The 22,052-nt window shown below is 45.9% G+C and overlaps 1 protein-coding gene across 1 annotated transcript; it reads right to left on the reverse strand.

Moving 5' to 3' along the window:
* Positions 1 to 524: 524 nt before the first annotated feature.
* On the reverse strand, positions 525 to 12,177 carry LOC311531425 (T-box-containing protein TBX6L-like; the record flags this gene model as incomplete). Its single annotated transcript, XM_084648784.1, has 8 exons — positions 525 to 2,477; positions 2,923 to 3,118; positions 5,660 to 5,751; positions 7,616 to 7,686; positions 8,346 to 8,492; positions 9,164 to 9,328; positions 10,495 to 10,597; positions 11,966 to 12,177. The coding sequence occupies 8 exons, from the start codon at positions 12,175 to 12,177 to the stop codon at positions 2,051 to 2,053; spliced, it is 1,413 nt and encodes a 470-aa protein (XP_084504910.1). The 3' UTR covers positions 525 to 2,050.
* Positions 12,178 to 22,052: the final 9,875 nt, after the last annotated feature.

Raw genomic sequence — 22,052 nt, forward strand, 5'->3', positions numbered from 1 at the left:
TATCCACTCCGTGGAGCTTAGAGGAGGCACTCAATCTCTCTGTGAAACTCACACTCACAATGCAAAAGTAATCAGCAATGCACTAATTATATGAGAAAGTCATTAGTCCTTGGGCACTGAGGGTTTAATGGATTAAGTTATCAGTAATTTGCAATAGTTACAAAGTAATTTTAATAATATGGCAATAAACACAACCTGACACCCCCACACTACAGACACGCAATGCTGACTCCCCCACACACTGACAATGACACACAGCACACACACCAACACATCCACACCTTAAAGGAAACATACAAACCCCTGACACAGACTGAGACACACCCGCTCACAAGTAACACTCCGCTCCATCTCTCTCTCTCTCTCTCACACACACCCCACGCTTACCCATTCAACTTTGTGAAATCCAGTACCCACTCCAAATGACACACCCCAACTCCCCACTGACCGATACATACTAAACTGTAGTTTATTTAAAGTGTTACAAGAAAACATTGTCTTAAATAATGTCAGTCAGTCTAGAATCATGTTTATCACCACAGGAAAAAGAGAGAGCCCCTCCCAAATGGGACTCCTATCCAGTTGTGGTTCTGCACTGGGGCCCACCGGGATGCTGCTCCACTCAACGAAATAAGAAAATAAAAACCAGAGTAAAATGCAAGGACCTTAATTCCAAAGCGACGAGCCATTTACAGCGGCTAATGTAATGGAATAGCTCTTCCAGAGGAAGGGACCACATAGGTAAGGGAGGGCAGCTGCTCTCCTGCCCGACTGCACTGAGTACATTCCTAGAGGGGGTTCCAAAACAGCAGCAGCACAATGGCATAGTTGGAGAGTGTGGAAACTGTAGCCGGGCACTGACTGTTCAGAACAATAAACGCATGAGGCAACTTATATTTGGAACATTTTTTCTAAAAGCAAATGTCCAATCAGAAGAGCCAGCGTGATTAAAGCTTGTGCCTCATCAGGACCATTTCACAGATTACTGGGAGTAGGACAGTAACTACAAGTGAACAGGCCACTTCTCTGGAGCTGTGGGAGAAGCAAAGGTGGGGGACATTTGAGATTTACAGTGAAAAACACCTTCCCTCAAGGGAGAGGTCAGCGTAACAGAGCGAGCTCTGGCATACATGGCCCTGTTTCGGTCAATATCAGACCCTTCCAAAAATTCCCACGGCACCTCCCAAACGCCAACAGCTCAACTGAAAATAGCCACAAAAAGGACAATGAGAAAACATTAGGTTAACAGGTGCAAACTGAGTAAGGCTAAGGGAGCCGGTGTAACGACACATGGAGACAAACACAGACACTTGCAGTTGTTCTCTTGTGTGCAATGAACTCGGATCTGCCTGTGTGACCCTTCCAGCTCTGCTTCAGGAGCACACGCATTGCTGCATCTTCTCCATTACGTAGCATTAGGGAAAGGGCCATGACTGTGGCTGTCCTTTCTACGGTTAGTTAATGGGGTTGTCCACACTAAGTGAAGAAACCACTGCAGGGACATTGACAGGTTGGTTGTCTGGCATGTCCTTGCAATGATGTCTGCATCCACACAGCCACTATGCTTATGGCTGAACTGTTTTGGTGAGTCCACCTGTGGTACATTCTGTGACACCTTAGGCATATGTCCCCTGTCCCCTGGCTAGCATTCTTCTGGGAGCAGGGGCTTTTGGGTAATTTCCAAACGCAAGATACAAATGCATTGTAGGAGAGAGTTAGGAAGCTGGCTGAACCAGTGCAGCTGCAATGCTTGTGACTTCCCATCCACACTTTGGAGACAGCATTGTAGAATACATTGATTCAGACAGACCCGAACTAATGCAGGAGTTGCAACCAACCAGTACAACCAGCACTTGAAAAACATCTGGGATGGCTGTTGAGTGGGGGCACAAGTTGTTGAACGGATGCTGCGAGATTAAACATGTCCCAGCCTGCAACACCTCTTTGCCTACTGTAGGCAGGGCCACAAGGTGACAATCCCAGAGCAAATTTTAAACTGGTTTTCCTTACAATGTTCTTTGAGTTCTTTCATTGGGAAGACTCCTCCCCTTCACCAGCAGGCATAGGGGAACAACGGGTACTGGCTCCAGTCTGCCATGCTCCCATGGGCATGCCCCGAAGCCCCTTGAGTATTATAATCTGTGGAGAAGGGAGAATAGCTCATTGCCCTGTACTGGCTGTGGGAAGGTACCATCCATTGGCCTAGGCCTTGCTCGGTGCCATATGGATTGTACATTGGACCTCGGGCCCCTGGTTTCCCAGCAGAGTCTACAGCCATGTTGACCATCCCAGTATAGTCCTGTGGAGTGGGTAGTGGAGGGGGGAGTGTAGGCAGGTTGGTGAAACCTTCTGACAGCTGTTTGGCATCTTGCTCGGGCACCGTAGCTATATCCACTCGGTGGGATCTGGCCCGGAATTCATTTAAAGCGAGGATGTCACGAGCGGGCGCCTGCTGTGTATCCCCATTGTCGTGGAACCTGAGCCCAGAAGGTAGAGAGAAGAGGAATGAGTCAAACCTACCCCGGCTTAACATTCTTGAATTAACCAACAGTTTGTGGTTCAAAGCTTGATCCAGGGAAGTGGGGGAAGCCAACAACATGGGGCAGCTGCCTCCCCATTAAGTTTTAAACATCAGCTATCCTTCTGAAACAAGTGCATTTATTAAACTTACCTGTTTCTGTATTTGCCCTCCTGCTTATCTACCTACCTCCATCCCTGTGCCCTCTTCCTGTCACTCTGCCCCTACCTCTCTCTATCAGGAAGCACTGGGTCTCTCTCATGGATAAATATCCCATAAGGAGTCAGGCTGCAAAAGGGACAAGCCAGTCCTTTCCAGTAAGTATGGGGAGGACCCGGACCCAGACCCAGACCCAGACCCAGACCCTGCCCACTACAGATAAACAGCTGGGGGGTGAGATTCACCTGTATGTCTGGTAGGAGGAAGGTGTTGGCACTTGCTGCTCTCTGGCAGCTGCCTCTCTTCGGTCTGCTGGAGCTGGTGATGCTGCAGGGATTGAGTGGCTGCCATTCTGCTCTGAGACCCAGAAGGGATACCCGCTGCTGATAGGAATGGAATTACTCTCTTCCTTCACCTCCACGTTCTCATCCTTCACAAAATCTGACTCACAACAGGGGAAAGAAAAAGAGAAAAAAGGAGAGAGGGGGAAGAGAGAAACCAGAGCTCAGTAATGGTGGGTTTGCAGTTAGATGCAGGTGGAGGTCCCCCAGACAGAACGGGAGGTCGGAGGGTTAAGGCGTTTGTAAATAGTCTAAAATGTCTAATAATTAGGAGGAATCTTCCTATGTTCCATTAATCAGAAACAAAGGGCGAGTGTTTTTCTAATCTCTCATTCTCAGTGTGAGATTCTGGAGACCGTTACAGGCAGAGTAGGGATTCAGCTGGAAATCAGAGATTGAAAAGACCCATAAGGGGTTAGAGCCTCCCAAGCTGTTGCTGGTCACATGGTGCTGGCTGGCTGGCTCCTCCGCCTCTCTAAACTGCACTAAAAGGCGGCTACAAAGACCCTCTATATATCCCTAATATCCCTCTTCCCACAGCTGTAGCTGCCATAGCAGTGTTATTAGATCATCAGTGGGAAGGGAAGCGGCTTGTGCAATCATAAGTGGGAGGGGAGGGGTTTACCAGACAATCTCTGCAATATGGTCCACACTATGAACATTTCAAGCATCCCTGTTTTAAGCCAATGTGTCTATCATAGGAAGACCCTTGCTCTGGAAGCCCTCCTGAGGCTGGCTGCAGCACAACACGCACAACTGCCTCAGTTTCTCCTTCTGTTTGCCCATGAAAAGAACACAGACCCTCAGAGCCCAGTTCAAAGCCTGCTTCCGTGCATAATTTATTCCTGTACACCAGTGCACTAGTTCCCCCCAAACCTTGCAGTAAGACCATTCTCAGCAAACCCACAGTAAAGATATAAAGGTGGAACCATTTTCCCATTCCTCTCTTCAGGAAACACATCTCCAGGTCCCTCACCCAGAGTCAACAGCAGCATTGTGTGCCCAGTTCCTTTTGCCCCTGCCACAGGGCACCGCTCTCCAGGTCATCTGCCTGAGAGCAACCAGATACCTGCATCTATCACAGCCCCCAAGTCAGGTCTCCTGCGAGCAAGCTCCTCACAGTGTTCCACTCTCCTTCTCCTGTTTAGAAAAGGTCTCTCCAGGACCAACCCCTTGTTATGGATGTCCTCATATCAAGGGCTCCCTGCAGCATTCCCATTCCCCAAGCTTCCTTGCCTATGAGTCCTATGCTTGCTCAGGGCACGTCCCGGGTTTGGCCTTCCCTGACCAAGCTGGAGCTTCCCCTTTTGTGTAGGGGTCACTGTCCAAGCCTTCCGCTGGTCAGGGGTTCCCAGCAGTTCTGCTCCAGTTCTCCTCACAACTCAGCTCTCTCTCACAGGGCTCCTCTAGCTCTGGCCCAAGCAACTCTTGCCAGTGCTCCCTGTCTCTGTCTAAGCCTCAGGCAGCTCTCACCCGTCCCTCCTGTTTCTGACTGTGCTCTCCAGGTCTCGGACAGCTCTCAACCACCAATCTCCTCACTTCAGGACCCAGCTGCCCTCTTTTAAGCCCAACTGGGAGTCAGTTGACCAGTCACAGGTGCACTGGCCTCTTGCAAGGCCAGTGTCACCCTGTGACACTGTCCATCTCCTGTCAATGCCAGGTTGTTCCCTACAGGAGATTTTCTAGTCCATTGTCCAGTCTAACTGTAAAGGTTTCCAGCAATGGGGCTTTCTCCACATCCCCTGGGAGACTCTTCTGCAACTGACTGGAGTGGAAGAAGGTAGTTATTGTGTATTACAAATGTTTTCTTACATATTTCTCTCTGAAAAGCAACCTATAAACAGCAGCATACGAATCCTAACAGGAACTCCCCGTGCTGTATGCTAGACGCTTTCCAGTTCTTTTCCACATGAGTACAAAGATTCCTCCTTCGAATGGGGGTCCGTCTTCCTGCTTCACACCCCTGCCCCATTTTGTGGCAGTTAATGAAGAGCCAGATCAGCCCAACAGACTACAATTTTATGTCCCTATCCTGAGTCTGAACCCTGTAGTGGCATGTCAGAAATTGCTTAGATCAAAAAGCCAATGTAGTTGGCTCTCCATCCCTGTCACCAGTCAGCGTCCTGCCCTTCCACTGTGCCTGGCCAGCACATAGCTGCAGCTCCTCCTTACACCCACTGGCAATGCTGCAACCTCTACTGTCCAGAGATTGGACAGTAGCTTTTCTGAGGTCCCCTTTGCTGCTCCTGCCTCCACCACCCATCCACCTGCCTCATTCCTCACCTACCTCTCCCATGCTGCTCTGCCTGTTCTCCCTTGATGCCCAGGACCCCACATCCCAGCTGCCACCATGTACTTGACCCTTACTCCTTCAGGCTATACCCCCAACTACCACATATTCCTGCCCCTTTGCTCATGAATTAAGGTGTGAGAGTTAACATTCCGTTTCTTTTCTACTCAAAAAGACCTGCAGTGTCCTCTAAAATCCCTGCCCTTGAGGCCCAGGATTCACAGGCCTGCTGGCGAACATGGCCCTGTGCAGAAAGAAGCTTTAGCAGAGCTGTGTTAATGCCTCTTTTCCTCCCCTTGGCATGGTCCCTGATGGTGAGCGCCTCCCCAGGCTTGTTGTTGCCAATATTACCAGATTCCTCAGCACCAGATTCTGTTTCTTCTGGCTGCTTCCTCTTCTGGGCTTTGGCTGGACTAAGTTTCTGGCCTTTGGCTCGCCCGTCCCTGCAAAAAGAACAATGTCTGGAGGCAGTTCATACGCAACCTTCCTACCCAGGTCCCTGTGCTGGGGACTCTGGAGCAGACACAAAACCCTATTATGCTGGGGGAAGCAGAAAGGCCAAGTACCCGTCAACATCTGCAAAAAGAGAGGGTAGTGGTTGACGTCTCCCATGTTTTTGAAGCTGCACATTGGCTGGCAGTGCACCAACACAACAGTGGTGTTGACTTCTTGGGAATGTATGTGTCCAATGAGGTGCAATTAGTCATGCTGGCTGCCACTAGAGAATAGGGATCAGGGAGAAAGACTGAATTACCCCACCAGGATTCAGGCACTAGGACTAATCAGTGAATGGATTATGAGTTTTACAAAATGCTCTGTGACACTGGAAAACCTCAGCATTGGAGGTTTGAACAGTGATTTTGTGAAAACGGTCCAACATCATACATACATATCATAAAATGTTGTGGGGCTTTTGTTTGAAAGTGGGATCATTTCTGAGGGAACGTGGACCCAATTTAACTCAAAAATGGTCCTATTCGGTGAAAAACAATCTTGAAATTTTCAAAATATTCTTTGGATGAAAATCAGTTTTGACCATTTGACCAGTTTTGACCAGACTAGGGACCGAATGGCTAGGCAGCAGTTCTGCGGAAAAGGACCTAGGGGTGACAGTGGACGAGAAGCTGGATATGAGTCAGCAGTGTGCCCTTGTTGCCAAGAAGGCCAATGACATTTTGGGATGTATAAGTAGGGGCATAGCGAGCAGATCGAGGGACGTGATCGTTCCCCTCTATTTGACATTGGTGAGGCCTCATCTGGAGTACTGTGTCCAGTTTTGGGCCCCATACTTCAAGAAGGATGTGGATAAATTGGAGAGAGTCCAGCGAAGGGCAACAAAAATGATTAGGGGACTGGAACACATGAGTTATGAGGAGAGGCTGAGGGAGCTGGGATTGTTTAGCCTGCAGAAGAGAAGAATGAGGGGGGATTTGATAGCTGCTTTCAACTACCTGAAAGGGGGTTCCAAAGAGGATGGCTCTAGACTGTTCTCAATGGTAGCAGATGACAGAACGAGGAGTAATGGTCTCAAGTTGCAGTGGGGGAGGTTTAGATTGGATATTAGGAAAAACTTTTTCACTAAGAGGGTGGTGAAACACTGGAATGCGTTACCTAGGGAGGTGGTAGAATCTCCTTCCTTAGAGGTTTTTAAGGTCAGGCTTGACAAAGCCCTGGCTGGGATGATTTAACTGGGAATTGGTCCTGCTTCGAGCAGGGGGTTGGACTAGATGACCTTCTGGGGTCCCTTCCAACCCTGATATTCTATGATTCTATGATTTCTCCAAAACTCAAGGCATTTTCCAGGCATGAAAAAAAAATTGTAAATATTTTCATGAAAAGTTTTGATTCTAAACATCCATAGTTTCACTCCTTTCTTCTATCCGCTTTCATTTGCTCTTAAGTTTTCCTGTTATCTCAAGCACTGCCCTCAGGCCTGACAGAAGTCCTCCTTGGAGGTGGCATCCAACTTTCTCTTCACAGTAACTGGGGGGAAGGAGGAGGATGGGAGGAACCTATATCTTAGAGTTAAGCTGACACCAAACAGGGGCAGTGATCTACAGCTGATCCTCTATTTCAAGTGTTCTCAAACTGGGGGTTACGGGGTTATTACATGGGGGGGTCACAAGCTGTCAGCCTCCACCCCAAACCCTGCTTCACCTCCACCATTTATAACAGTGTTAAATATTTTAAAAAAATGTTTTTAATTTATAAGGGGGTGGGTCTCACTTAGAGGCTTGCTTCTGTGAAAGGGGTCACCAATACAAAAGTTTGAGACACACTGCTCTATTCGGTCAGGAGAGTGTCTACCTTTGAGTGTTCTTCCCATGTTCCCGGAATCCCTTAGCAAATGGGTTGTTGTCAATCTTGAGTTTTGTGATCTACAAGTAGACATGAGATCCAGTATTAGAATGCGCAGCTGCCCATGGTGCCATGTTTGTTTTGTACCACTCTGAAGCAAAATCCCTGGCACTAACAGCTGCTCTATGGATAAATATCTATCCTGTGGTCTCCATCTGAGTGCCTCGCAGCTTTCCTGTATTTATCCTCACAACAACCCGCTTTACAGAAGGGGAACTCAAGTGTGGAGAGAATAAGTGACTTGGGCAAGTTCACACAGGAAGTCTGTGGCAGAGCAGGCAACTGAATCTGGATCTCCCAGGTGCCAGATGAGTGCCTACCCACTGGTTTATCTTTTCTCTCCACATTAATTTAAAATTTAATTTCAATTTCAAATTCAATTTAAGCAGCAATAAAGGCCCCACTTTAAGTCGTCAGATACAATAAATTCAGAGTCTGCAAAGTACTAAAACACCAGCGCTAGAGATCCATGCAATACTGTACTCAAATTGCTGGAGAAATGTCCCTCCATCTCCAGCTGATAGAGATTTCTCTACAGGAGGTGCACAGGTGACAAGGGGTGACAGGGGTACTTATGGGCCACAAAGGGCAATGGAGGATCTTTTCGCTTGGGAGCAGGTTCTGGTGTTAGGGACAGGGTATTTCCGAGGGAGCGGAAGGCTGGTCTGCTACACTCTACCTGTTCATTTTGGTAGGCAGTGACAGAGGTGAAGACAGTCTCAGGGAAGCTGAACATCTGGAAGATGCTCCAGCGGGCACTGAACAGGTCGTCTGCCTGAACGATGTGGAAGCGAGGCTTGTAGCGGTGCATGGAGTGAAGGATGATCTGGTGGAGAGGGAGAGAGGAAGAATTCCATTTGCAGCTTGGCTCAGTAGGCTCGCTATTACCATATTCTGTAGTTGCCAAGCACCCCTCAACAGTGACCAAGTCTTCTCTGTGATCATTCAAGCTCCATCGGTCTTTAGTCATGGATGTTTTCTGAGGGAACCCAGGAACTGGGGTCTCCTCGGATATTCCAGCATGTGGCAGCATAAACCGAGCCCATCTCTGGAAGCTGGTGAAAGGGGGAATATTGCACATTCTGAGTAGGGTGCCTCCATCTTCTAGTTGCACGACTAGGGCAATAAACCTCGTGGACTTGCAGTGGGGGTAACAGAGTGTGGAAGGAAAGAAGTTTTAGCTTTCCTCCACTTGACCTGCTACCATATCCTGAGTCAATGCTTTGAGTCATCAAGAGCCACCAAACCTATGGGGCTACAGTCAGTAGGCTGAAGAGTCTGTACTGCCTACAGATACCCTGGCCCTGCAGCACAAACCCTCCCACAGAGATGTCATACTGCCCATTTCCCACGTGTGCAAAGGGAGTTTTCACGTAAGTTTCCAAATCACGTAATCTCTCATGACACCGACATTCTATTTGGAACCGAATCCCCCTTCCCGCAAATGCCGAGATAACAAGTTCCAGGGAGCAGAGACAAACCCAGCTCCCATCTTACGTGTCCATGTTGATCCAGGGTATTGTTGGTGAGCTTCAGCTTTTGGAAGGAGACAGGTTCTTTCATCCAGTGGCTGCCGGGAGCTGGAGAGTCTGGATGGATGTATGTACGGCAGGGGAGCTGTGGCTCTGCTTTTCCAGCGACTTCCCACTGATCCTTATTCCACTGGGGAAGGCAAAGCAGGAAATTCCGTATCAAAGCAACCATGACTCCAGCGCCTTTGCTTCAATGCTTAAGGCTGCGGAGCAGCGGTGTCCAAACTTTTCCTGTCATGCCCCTCCCACCAGTAATGGAGTCTGTCCGCATCTCGCCTCCATTATTGCACAGCCAAGGCTTCCTCAGCAGAGGAACTTGGGCTGAAGGCAGAGCTGGCGGGGGTGGGTGGGTGGCATAGCTCAGTGGTTTGAGCGTTGGCCTGCTAAACCCAGGGTTGTGAGTTCAATCCTTGAGGGGGCCATTTAGGGATCTGGGGCAAACATTGGGGATTGGTCCTGCTTTGAGCAGGGGGTTGGACTAGATGACCCCCTGAGGTCCCTTCCAACCCGGATATTCTATGATTCTATGAAATGGGGACGAGGAAGAGCTGGCCTGGGGGCAGAGAGGGAATGAGGGCTAGGCTGGGGGCAGAGCGGAGCTACGCTGCAGGTGGGGCCTGAACAGAGCCGTGGCTGGGGCGGAGTGGGGCTTGGTGGCACTCCCCTCCCTGCCCCCCATGGGGGTTGGGCATGGGCCTCGCCGTGTACCCCGCTGAATGTTGCTGGAATATGCCTCCTATGGCGGTGCACCCCACAGTTTGGGGACCACTGCTGTGGAGATCTCTGACACTGGAGCGTGACTGACTGCTGTCACAGAGGCACTATATAATGCTCCCATGTCAGTGTCCAAGTTTAGGCCCCAGTTGCTCGCTCGCTCTCTCTCTCCTACCTTCAAAGCACTTTGCAAACATTAAGTAACTAACAGCTGCATGGTTATTGTGTCTGTGATTCAAAATGAAATTTGCAGAGTTTACAAATTTAAAAAAAAGGTTATTTTTCTAGCAGCTAGCTGAATCTAGCTGCAGTGCTGACAAATGGTGGCTGATTCAAAGAGGAGCATAAATCCTCCAGAGACCATCTAATGTGCAGTGCTCTGTGGGTCATTTATTCCTAACCCGGGCTGGTGAGCAACTAGTGCTTGGAGCATACAGATGGATTTGTTCTGTGCAGGGGGCCAGGACACAAGCCCCATTTAAGATGTATGATGGCTTCAGTGGTGCCTAGGCTTTACACTGCAGAGGGGTTGATTTCACTAAGCAGAAAGAGCAGACAGAATAACTTTTTAAAAGTATTTACCTTGTACCTGAAGTTGTCCATCGGCACAAAATCCACCAGCATGAGGTACTTAGCATAAGGGATCAAGCCAGTGACTTTGACTTTGCACTGCGGAAACATTCGTCTGAAGAAGAAATAAATTCGACATTATAAAAACTATTTGGGTTTCCTTTAATGGTCCAGTCAGGTATTAGGTCTTGGTTGCTCTCTGTCAGGTAAACTGCTGGTGAGAACAGCACTAGTGGAGCTGTGAGCATTTTTACCAGCCTATTGTCTAATCCAGCTCCGAGCAGGTCTAGATGACACAGTGGTTAAAAGGCCAGCAGTTGCAGGCGGCCTGTCTATTCTAGTGCTCCTACTGTTACAACCCCCATAATGTAGCAGTGGGAAATTTAAGAACAAGTTAGTGTAGCCCAGGTTTCAGGCTTACACTGTTTCTAGTCCTGGTGCAACTGTAGCAGAGATGGAAAACAGCTTAGAAACAGTTCTGTGTAGGTGGCACCCATTTGAAAATCTATCTAGCTCTCTCCTAGCAAGTCCCCACCACCTCCATTCCTCTTTGTGACCCTGAAAGAGTCTTTAGCCCCTAGGCTGTAAGGACTTGTCTCCCAGCTCTCCCTACCCACTGAAGATCCTGTGTCAGGTCTCAGAGGCTCTGGCACCCTCTCTGCTGGCTTCTCCTTGCACAATGAATTAAAATTCCACATACTCTAGCTGTAAGCTCCAGAATGTATCATGCACTCCAGGGCGTGCAGGATTTCAATTTAAGAGCAGCCCGGGCCCCAGATCCTGTCTTTTCCTTGCCTTGTTCTTGTTCACAGTCACAGAACGAATGCCATACATTCAGCTCTCATCTTCCTTTGCAGTGTCCATCTTGAGTGCCAAGTCCCCAAGCTGGCCATCAAGAACATCCCAAATCTTTAGTCTATCAACGAGCCCCAGATTAGCTTTTTGTCTATTATATTCAAATGATTTGCCTGCAATGCAGCATCAATATGTGCTCATGAGGCAAGTGGGATCTAATACGCAATCCTTGTGTGCCAGTTTCACAGCAACGGGGAGGGAACGCTGAAACTGCTACCTACAGGAGCTACCGAAAAGGGTTTTTCAGGGCACCAGGCCATTTTTCAGGGCTGAGCCCTGGCACCTCTAGGCTTGGCAGTTCATACCCCTGGCATCTCTGGGCTTGTCGCATCAGTTATAAAAATAAAAAATTGCTTGAGCCCCAGCACCTCTTTCATTAAAAAATTAACCACTGGCACCAGATGCTCAGTGACCTGGATGATATTCCTAATTCAGAGTTTATGAGCCTTCAGTAAACCCTGATGCTGCACTTGTTCTGCAAGGAACTGGGAAAGGGAAGGAGAAGGGTAACAATATAATCGGCTTAAAAAGCAACCGAAGAGTGGCCTTTCCAAAAGTGACATCGTAGGAAAGCTCTGGAATGCAGTTTGCAGGGAGAGGGCATATGCTGCTTTCTGGCCTTCCTTACCTGCCAGACTTGGTGATGATCATCTCAGTTCCTACTTGATGAAACTGCACCCAGAGGTCCATGTCTTCTAGGGTAACCACAATGGAGCTCTGAGGGTAAGACTCCAGGCTGGAGGAAGGAAGTGCCTCACACTGAGCTTTCACATCTACCAGGAGAGAGTAAAGAGGATACCTCAGACAGTGAGGAGGAAAGTCAACATGAAATAGCACCATAATGCTTCAGGAGACACAGCTTTGGGAATCAGCATCAATACCAGTTCCTCTCAGTGTCAGTGCCTGAAAATGTCCAGTTGCAGAGTTTCTCATGCTGATGTAGTAGACTCATCCAGTGTACGTCGTCACCACTCCACCTAGTGACTGGCCTCCCAGAACTATTCAACCACTTCTATATCACAGCTTATGGAGCTTTCCTTTAGTTCCGATAGTAGAAACCTATGTTTTTAGTGCTGTAGATGCCTGGTTTATTCCCACTAACAACGGTGGAGTCTCTGTGTGGTGTGTGGTCACAATGGGCTACACTGAGATAACTTGCCTGCAAAGACCTTTGGCTATCCTGGCTCAGTAAACAGACAGGTTGCCTGTTGAAGTTGTTTTTCAGGGGGCAATATCCTCGTTGGTCAAGATTTAGGCTCCGTACATTGGGGTAGTCAATTGGCAAACTGCAGGCCAAATCCAGACCACCAGATGCTATAATGCATTCATTTGAGTATATTATGCAAAATATTTTTATTTATTTGTTTATTTATTTATTTACTTATTCTTACCTTTATTGTTATTGCCATGTGAAAAATGTTTCTCTAGAGTCTGGACCTTGACAATACTTGGACCAAGAAATCTGGACCTTGACAAGAAATAATTGACTACCCCTGCCGTACATCATGCTAAGTTTACTTGTTCTATTCAGTACTCAGACGGGGATCCACAATGCTGTACATTTCACTCTACCAGTGTTCTTATGTTCTTGCGAATACAGACTAACACGGCTGTTACTCTGAAATATGTAATCACGGTCACACAAAATATTTTATAGAGAGATAGTAAATTGAAAACTACGAAAAATGGGAAGATTTTAAGTGGCATGGAGGGGAAGGGGAGAGAATGCTGGATCAACGGGGCAGCACAAGTGACATAAGCAATCCCAGAGGACAGTGAAAAAAGGACAGATAGAAGAGCCAAACCTGAGGAATGAAGTTGGTAGATAGACAAGAGATCAGAAAGGGAGGGCGGAGCTAGACCATGGAAGGCCATTTTGAAATGTATTTGCTAGGGCTAGGAAGTCAATTAAAAGGGTGGAGAATGGTCCCATGTGCAATACAACTTCAACCATGCCAGGGGAGTCATTCGCAATATGACTCCATTTTATAGTGCAGTCAGGGATTAACTATGTTCCTGAGCCATATGGACCTCTGAGCAGGCATCTATCCCACAGATGGGATCCTATTCTTACAGAAAATTTTAAATTCAGGTGAGTGACAAGAAAGCCAGAGATATGGGACTTCACAGAGACTGAGAGGCAGTCAAATAGGCAAGAAGCAAAGGGATCACTAAGTAATTCCCTTTGAATTTTTTTAATAGAGATCTCAAATCATGCAAACACTTTTGGGAAGGTATGGCACAACTCATATTTTCAGAGAGACAAAAAGTTGGTTGCTTTTTCCCTTCCTATATTTCAGCCCAAACACCTGGGAGAGCATGTCTGGACCTGATGGTTTCCCCCGTAAAGTAACTTTGGGATGTGAAAGGTCTTTTTGCTCTTTGCAGAAGTGCTAGTTTACCTTCTAAATTATATGCACCTCATGGCTAGTTTTTGGATGAAGGCATGTTTTGCTCAGTATTTGTAGACTGTGGGAAAATAAAGCTCACTTGCTTGCCATGAAATGAAATTTTAATTTTTCACCATAACCTTGTTTCATTTGGGGATGTTCTCCCCACACTGGTCTGACATACACTCTAATTCCTGTTGTTCTGAGGGACCTGGTAATGACACAATAGAGCCCAATATTGTTAGGGAATGTTTTGGTCTTGCAGAGTATAGCGAATTCAACTGTGCTTTAAACTTTGTTCCTGAACTGTGTAACAACCCTAAGTACAAGGCTGTCGCAGAGTTTGGAAACAGTTAAAACATGATTCAGCCCCTTTACACTATAAGACCAAAATACGTTTTAGTCATGTCAAAGGCTACTGTGGTGAAATGTGATCCCCCATCACAGTAATTATAAATGTTATTAAAGCTAATGTTAAAGTTATATAATACACAGGTTAATACACTGTAGACAGGATCACTAATGCTATCTGATGAAGTCTGGACCCAAAGCCCAATTCCATTCCTTGGTCTAAAACCTGACCACACTGAAGTTAGTGGCAAAACCCCACTGGTTTCTGGCGGGTCAGGGTTTGGCCCATGGTCTTATGATAATGTTGGTATTAATCAAATATCTGTGACTCTTCATTTGAAGGTATTCAGAACAGCAATGCTGTTATCAGGTTAACAAAAGCAGGTCCACTTTTCCTTAACAGAGAGTGATACATTATCAGCCATCCACAGCCATTTATTTTAACAGAGGATTGTCTCAGCCTGCATCAGGTCCTATATAGAAACAAGGGAACTTATCACCTCATTACAACTTTCCCGAGCAACATCTTTAAACAAATACACATGGAAAGTAGCCAATTATTTCCAGGGAAAGCAGACCCTTTTCAGGATACATCTTTCCATGCAAGAAGTCCAGTACAAACTAAACAGGTTGTTTCCACAAGATTAGGATACAAACACCATTTAAAAACAATTCTGACAGTTTGCAAAGGCCTTTAGGTGTTTAAAAAAAAAAAGAAAAAGGGCCCTCCACCCTTAGACTTTTTCTGCTTTGATCCAACATTAATGAACTGGCTAAGAAGTGACACCTAATTGGCTCACTAACATTAGCCTGTTAACATCTTCTTACTAAGGCTTTTCTCATATCCTCTAGCAGAGACATGAAAGCTGCAATGAGATTGTGCATTTTGTTGTTCAGTGCAGAGCACATATCAAAAGGAATTACAATAAAATTGGGCTGATTTTCAACAAGCCACTGTCCAGAAACAGATACGTGCAAACAGATTTGATTGAATTTATAGATTACAAATGATAGGTAATAATAATTCCTTTCCCCAACTGTATTCTACAGTTAGCATTTTTGTAAACAAATTCAAGACCAGCAAATGAGATACTGGGAAAAATTCTGGAAGTCCTTACTCATGGAAGACATATGGTGAAGTCAATGGGAATTAAACTCAGTGAGAGTTTTGCCTCAATAACTATTGAATTAAAAAACAAATACAGATCTCAGAATCAGGCTCCATAGGAATGAACCCACAATGAGTGAAATACTGTAGAAAACAGCAGCAAGGCCATATTTATAATCAGCAGTGGGGCAAAGATTTTAAAAGGTAAAACATTATTTTGGTGTCTCAATTTTTGGGTGCCCAAACTTGAGATACCTGAAAGGGGCAGGAGTTTCAGAGACAGGGTGGGTCTGTGCTTGGTTCTGGATCTGAATCATGATAAATTCTACTGATGGATCCACATAGTGACCCAGTGGGGCTCCACACAAGCACAGGGGTCTGCTGATGCAGAGCTATTTGCAGGATCTAGCCTCCAGTCTGATTTTGCAAAACCAAAGCCACCATGTTTTTGCCCATCTCTAATCAGCAAACAGCCAAACGTTTATTTCCCTTCTGACCATGCCTTGATACTGGAATGGAACCATCTTGTGGAAAGGTTTGACACACTGCTCTAATAAATTGGTTAGTCTCTAAGGTGCCACAAGTCCTCCTTTTCTTTTTGCGAATACAGACTAACACGGCTGCTACTCTGAAACTGTTCAAATAGTAACTTGCAAGTGCAAGGGCCATATGGGACCAGCTCAGCTCATAACCTTAAAAAGAAACTTTCTCGCTCATGGGGGGATGCTTAGTTCATATTTGTAAAGTGCTTTGAGATTTGTGGATGGAAGATTCTAGAGAAGTGTGCCAGAAAGTAATCCAGCCTTCTTCAGTGAATCCCCTAAACATGCCACAGTGCTGAGCTACTGGAAGGTTTGTGGTGGATTTCCTGTGACATGTATAGGACAGGGTCTGCGTGCCCTGAAAATCTCCAGTAAGACACAGGATAAGGATTTCTTCTCCAATGACCATATCTGTGAAAGAAATCTTGTCAATAATTCTGACCCCCCAAAAGGCTCCCAGGCTTGTAAATGACAATAGAAACACCCCATTCATTAAGTGGGAGAGCTCTCAATCTCCTGGAATTGCAATGCTTTTGGCAAAAACTCGGGAGAGTGGAAGGTTCATCACAGTTTATCCAGTCCCACATTGAGTGTTTCATAAGTGCTATGGCTTTATTTCTCACTGGTCATCAGGACTGTTTCTGATTTCTAGTGCAGTGTGATACAAAGAATTATATGAGAAAATAATTTATTTTTTTAAAATTGGAACCCTTAGCTAGATACAATGGTATAAGATAGACTATTCCCTTCATTCTACATCCAATATCTGTAAAGTCAAAGTCCTGCTAGATGTAGCAGAAATCACTATTATACTCCAATATTAATTACAATGCGGATTTTTAAAAAACAGCTACGGTTGAGATGAAAATTATTTGAGTCACATATCTACCTAAGCTCTTCCAAATGAATCAGCACAGTGTGGGGGTGGGGAAGGGAAGCAGAGGATAGCTAGCCTTTTGAAACGTGTACATGAAATGCGTACACCAAAGGGGTAAATGATCTGCAGCCCTCATCCAAAGTGCAGAACCTTAGGTCTACATTCATTTGGGTCCCAGTTACATCACTGAATGGAGTTCTCTCTGGATTGACACTAGTGTAACTGAGATCAGAATCTGACCCTTGTTCTCCCAGTGCTAACCCGCCATTACACACAATCTGTTTACATCACAATTAGAGAGATTTTACGTGGTGTTGTTAAAAAGGACTGATGAACAGAAATAAAAAAAGTACGTAAATAAAAATCCTTGGCAATCAATACAAGAAACAACATGTTGCCCCCCAGGGAATGAAAGCTTATGGAGATCATGACATATGCCTGCCTGGTGCTTTCATTCTTGGAAGGCAGAGAAAATCCAAAACCAAGCTGACTGTGTAATACAAATCAGAAATGTCTTTATCCCCTTAACAACATAATATACAAATATTTTAGATTTCTATCGGGCCTTTCATCCCAAAGGAACCCAAGGTGTTTCACAAACCGGACACACAGCATCAGCAGCCCTCTGCATATGCTCACACTGTACAAGTCAATGGTGACTGGGGAATTTTGGGCAAAGACATTGAGGCAAATCCCTACTAGTCTTACAAAAAGTGACAGGAGATCTCAAATGTCCACAGGGAGCAGACATAACCTCAGTTTGTCCTCTGCTCCTGTGGGATGGTTTAGAAAACTCAATGTTACCCACAAATGCTGATGACCCAGTGAGTAATGCTTCTTCCCCTCCATCTAAAAAAAATTGTAGCCCACCTCTACCACAATTGTAGATCCACCCCGCACACTAAGACATGGAAGAGTCACCTACCAGGTAAAGCTTGCATTTTTCCATGTACTGTGAAGCCAGAGAAGTTGTGAAAGTCACTGTAGGAGAGAGATCCACCAGAACTCTTATATCATGAAAACCAAAACAGTCCAGTTCAAAATCAGAAGGCTTGATTTCCCAAAGAAAGCGAGCACCCTTCTGTGATCCAGTGTCAAGAGTGACTGGGGCTAGGATGGGACTCCAAGCTAAGCTAGCCAAGGTGAGTTCCTGTTTTATGAAGGCTAATGAGCAGGGAGGAGCTTCTCCCCAGGGCTGTCCCCTTGCAGTCCTTTGATGTCCAAAGGGACAAAGAGAGGAAGGATTTGCAGCAATGGCTGGGGCTGAGGGAAGAAAATCAAAGAGAATTAACATGGCTTTGACATACAGGAAACCCTACAGGGGAAATGCACCTTGATTTACTGCTAACACACTTTTAAACAAATAGAGACAAGACCAAAAATGCCAGCTGAAGATGTACCTACAAAAAATAACTTAATTGCAGACAACAGAGGAGATTTCCCTCTGGCAGTTTTGGGGTTTTGATCAAACTTTCATTTCCCAAACAGATTTCTGCATTCGGTTTCGTTTAACTGTTGAAACTGTGGACTGTATCAATTCAGGAAGACAATGATTTTTAAAATGCTGATTCCCCTAAGATGAATGAAATAACTGTCTGATGTAACCTTTCACTCTCATAACACATTACTGAAATATCCCTTTTCTTTTGTCAGTCGAGGTCTTCAACCCCATTGGTATTTGACCTCAGCAGAAATTCAAGGGAACACCAAAGCGTTACCTACTGACTATATCTGTCCCTTCAACAGGGCTCGGCAATATAATTTATTTTCTTTTTTATCACATCAATTTTCTATTGCATTGTACCCATTGATACAACAGAAATGTATTCTCTTTGGACAAATCCTGACGCTCTCACTACACTCAAAGGTTTTGCTGGCACACCTCTGTTGGTCAGGAGTATGGTTTTTTTTGCTGACATAGGTATGCTGGCAAAAATGTGGAGTCGGCTATACTAGCAAAAAAGTCCTTTTGTCTGTATAGTGCGTATTGCTTGGTGAACTAGTATAAGTTTACTGGCAAAAGGAATATTTTGCTGGTATTAACTGCATCTCTATGTGAGCAAGGCAATATCTTTTCCTGAACCAACTTCTGTTGGTGAGAGAGACAAGCTGTGTGTAAGCTCGAAAGCTGGTCTCTCACTAACAGAAGTCGGTCCAATAAAAGATATTACCTCGCCCACCTTGTCTCTCTAATGTCGTGGGATCAACACGACTACAACAATTCTACACCAGGGTAACCTTTTAAATGTAGACAATACAAGATCCAGTGTTTGTATTCATTCAGTCACTGAATTCAAGGCTGAGTAGAAACTAATGACTTCAAGTTTGGCCCTTAATGAGTTTATCCTGAGAGTGTGACCAATAACATTTGTTCTTACAAGTGCTAAGAGATGGCTAATCAATTCTCATTCTTCAAGACATAAACTGACCACCACACAGCCAAGAAAGGGATTTCTTTGCATCCATGTACAGCATTGCATTATTGGCTATGTATATTAGGGGCTAAGGGTGGAGGCTCAAATACTGATCACTGTCAAGGCCGGATATTCGTCTTGATGGACCAGAGTCTGATTCCATTGGCAAACTCTTGTGTTCCAATCTTCTATTAATTTCAAATGGCATGATTAGATTGCTGTAGCTGATTTAGGGTCTGATCCTTCTCCCTCTGAAATAGACACAAGTTTTGTCACTGACTTTAATGGCAGCAGGACCAGACCTTTAGTTTGGCGCATGAAATACATATTTTTAACATGCCTATTCCTTTATTGGGCTTTTGTTTAAAGTGGATGTTAGCATAGTTAATATTAATTCAGAAATAAATTAAATCGTGATAAAAGATACCTTCAGCAATAGTAGTTAGGAGCCTGAGATTACTTATCTTTGAACCCCAGTATGCCACTCCCCTCCTCTCAGTTTATTTACACTTATCTCAGTCACACACACCAAGACTAGATCTCAGGATGTAACCAGCGCCTGCTCTGGTTTTAATAAAAGGGATTTTTCTCTTCTCCTTTATTGCAACTCATTGTCATCTGCAGTAACTTGGCTGTGGTAGGTAGGTCCTTCTACCCCAACACAGCACTAATGATATGAATGGATCCAAATCTTGAACATTCTGTAGGGATGAAAATCCAAACTCTTATTACCACAGGGCCAAATCCTGAGACCCTTACACTCAGACAAAATTCCCCAGTGATTCCTGAGTAAACACTGAATCAAGGCCTCAGGATTTGGCCCAGAAAGCGTTCAAATAGCATCATTTGCAGTCCACTTCTGTAATCACTACCCCATTGCCCAAGACCAGCGTATTGTGCTTTGCATTGCTGAAAACTGGACAGCACTGGTAATGGTGTCTTTCTGTTTCTGTGGGTTGAGACTGAAAATGTTGCTCCTTGCCTCACTTTATCTAAGGGCTGGAAATAAAAATATATAACCCCACCCTAGACCCCAGTTCCTGCACTGGTAAGCCCAGGAACCTTCCTCTTGTTTCTGCTACATACGGGGAATTTTAACACACTGGAGCTGAGGTGCCCAAGAATGTGCTAGGCTGATGGGGGATTTCTATTCTCATGGGAGTGTGGGCCATCGCTAGGAGCTCACTGCACTCTGGGGCATCCTAGTCCTGAAGGGGTAATGTGCCAGCCCTTAGCACAGTGAGATCAAGAAGAATGTTTTTTGAGTAGTTGTAGAGTGACAGGTTACTGACGCCTGGGAAAACTTCACCTGAGGAGGATTTTTGTGGGAAGGGTTAGTTTACTGGTCAGGTCCCTTGAAGAACCAGGAGCAATCTACCTGACTGCCCCTTAAGATGGGGGCGGGAGGATGTCAAACAGAAGACCACAGGTTTTTCCCCTGCACAGGACAGCTAGGGACATCTCTAGAATTGGGGAGCTCAGCCCTTTAAAGGGAGGTTACTGTTTGGCAGTGGAAAGAAGGTCCTATGGGGAAGGAGAGTCAACTTGGTTTTGGGAAAAGGAAGGATGACCTTGGGGTAAAGGCAATGGATGGGGGGGGCACAAGATTTGGGGCCTATTCCTAGGGTGAGGCTTGGTCTACACTACTAACTTCTATTGGTATAACTGAGTGATGTAATTATACTGACCTAATCCCCCCGTCCCATGTAGACATAGCTACTGCCTCTCGGCACAAGTGAAGATCTCCCGCCTCAGCTCCAGCTGTGCCGTTGCAGTGCTGCAGGTGTAGACAAGCCCTAAGAGGCACAGATGTTGCAAAGCTGTTCAGGATAAGGGACTTGCATTGGCTCTGATTTCTTTGGTAAGCGGTGGTCCCCTTGTTCTCATCCTGTCATAGGGAAGAGGGCATATTATCTCCTGAAATCTAGGCAAAGGTGATGAGAGCATGGAAAATAAACCAAATAGACAGGTAATGACAAGAGTGGGTCCCTCACCCTGTATAGGCTGACTGTGGCTCCTGAGGCTCTGGATAGAAGCAGCTTTGGGACAAGGAACAACAGAGACTCCTCAATTGTATGTTAAAAAGAACATGAAGAAGATCTGAAGACTTCAGTTCTTCCAGCCCCAGTGCCACAGCAGCAAGCAGAACAGTACTGAAAATGACTCTTGTTGCTCTCCCCACTGATAAGGGGGAAGCAGCCACTGAATCCTCCTTTGTCAGCCCTGTTTTTCTAGTGACACTTTTTCTGCCATAGAAAGGCATATGAGGGCCGTAACCAGAGGATATGTCTACACTGCAATAAAAGACCCACAGACATGGCTGCAGCTGGCCCAGATCAGCTGACTTGGGCTCATGGGGCTCGGGCTGTGGGGCTGTACAATTGCAGTGTAGACTGCCCGAGCCTGGGCACTGATAATCTGGGAAGGGGGAGCGTCGCAGAGCCCAAACTCCAGCATGAACCCAAACATCTACACTGCAATTTTTCGCTCCACAGCCCAAGCCCCATGAGCCCAAGTCACTGACTGGGCTCTGAGAGCCTGAGATATGCCATCACTGCAGAAGATGGGAGAAGAAAGAGAAAAGAGGGTCCAGTGGTGAGCTGGACCTCAGTCAACAACTGCACAGCAATAGCTCCACTGGGGATTTCAGACAAGTGCACCACCAGACTGTCCAATGTATCAGGACTTACTGCATACACCAATAAAAGGCATTGCACTATCTCCCTCGTCTGCTTCATCTGGACGCACCGTATTGGTATTTCTGGCAACACATATTTTCTGCAAACGCCCATTCCTTTCATCTCCTCCCAGCTGATTGATGGGGAGGTGGAGTCATTAATTACCAATTACTAGTTAACAGCTAGTGCGCTCTCAGCCATTCTAGGAGATAGAGAGGATTTAAAAAGGGAAGAAAAGTGAACTTGTTATAATTGCTAGAAAGTGTGGCTAATAGCAGCAAAACCCATGAAATTCACCACCGCCAAGGTGGAATTTAACACATTACCCTCTGTCTGTCTGTCCCCAGTGTGCCTC

This window comes from Lepidochelys olivacea, assembly GCF_965140295.1.
Source record: "Lepidochelys olivacea isolate rLepOli2 genome assembly, chromosome: 15".
Taxonomy (NCBI): Eukaryota; Metazoa; Chordata; order Testudines; family Cheloniidae; genus Lepidochelys; species Lepidochelys olivacea.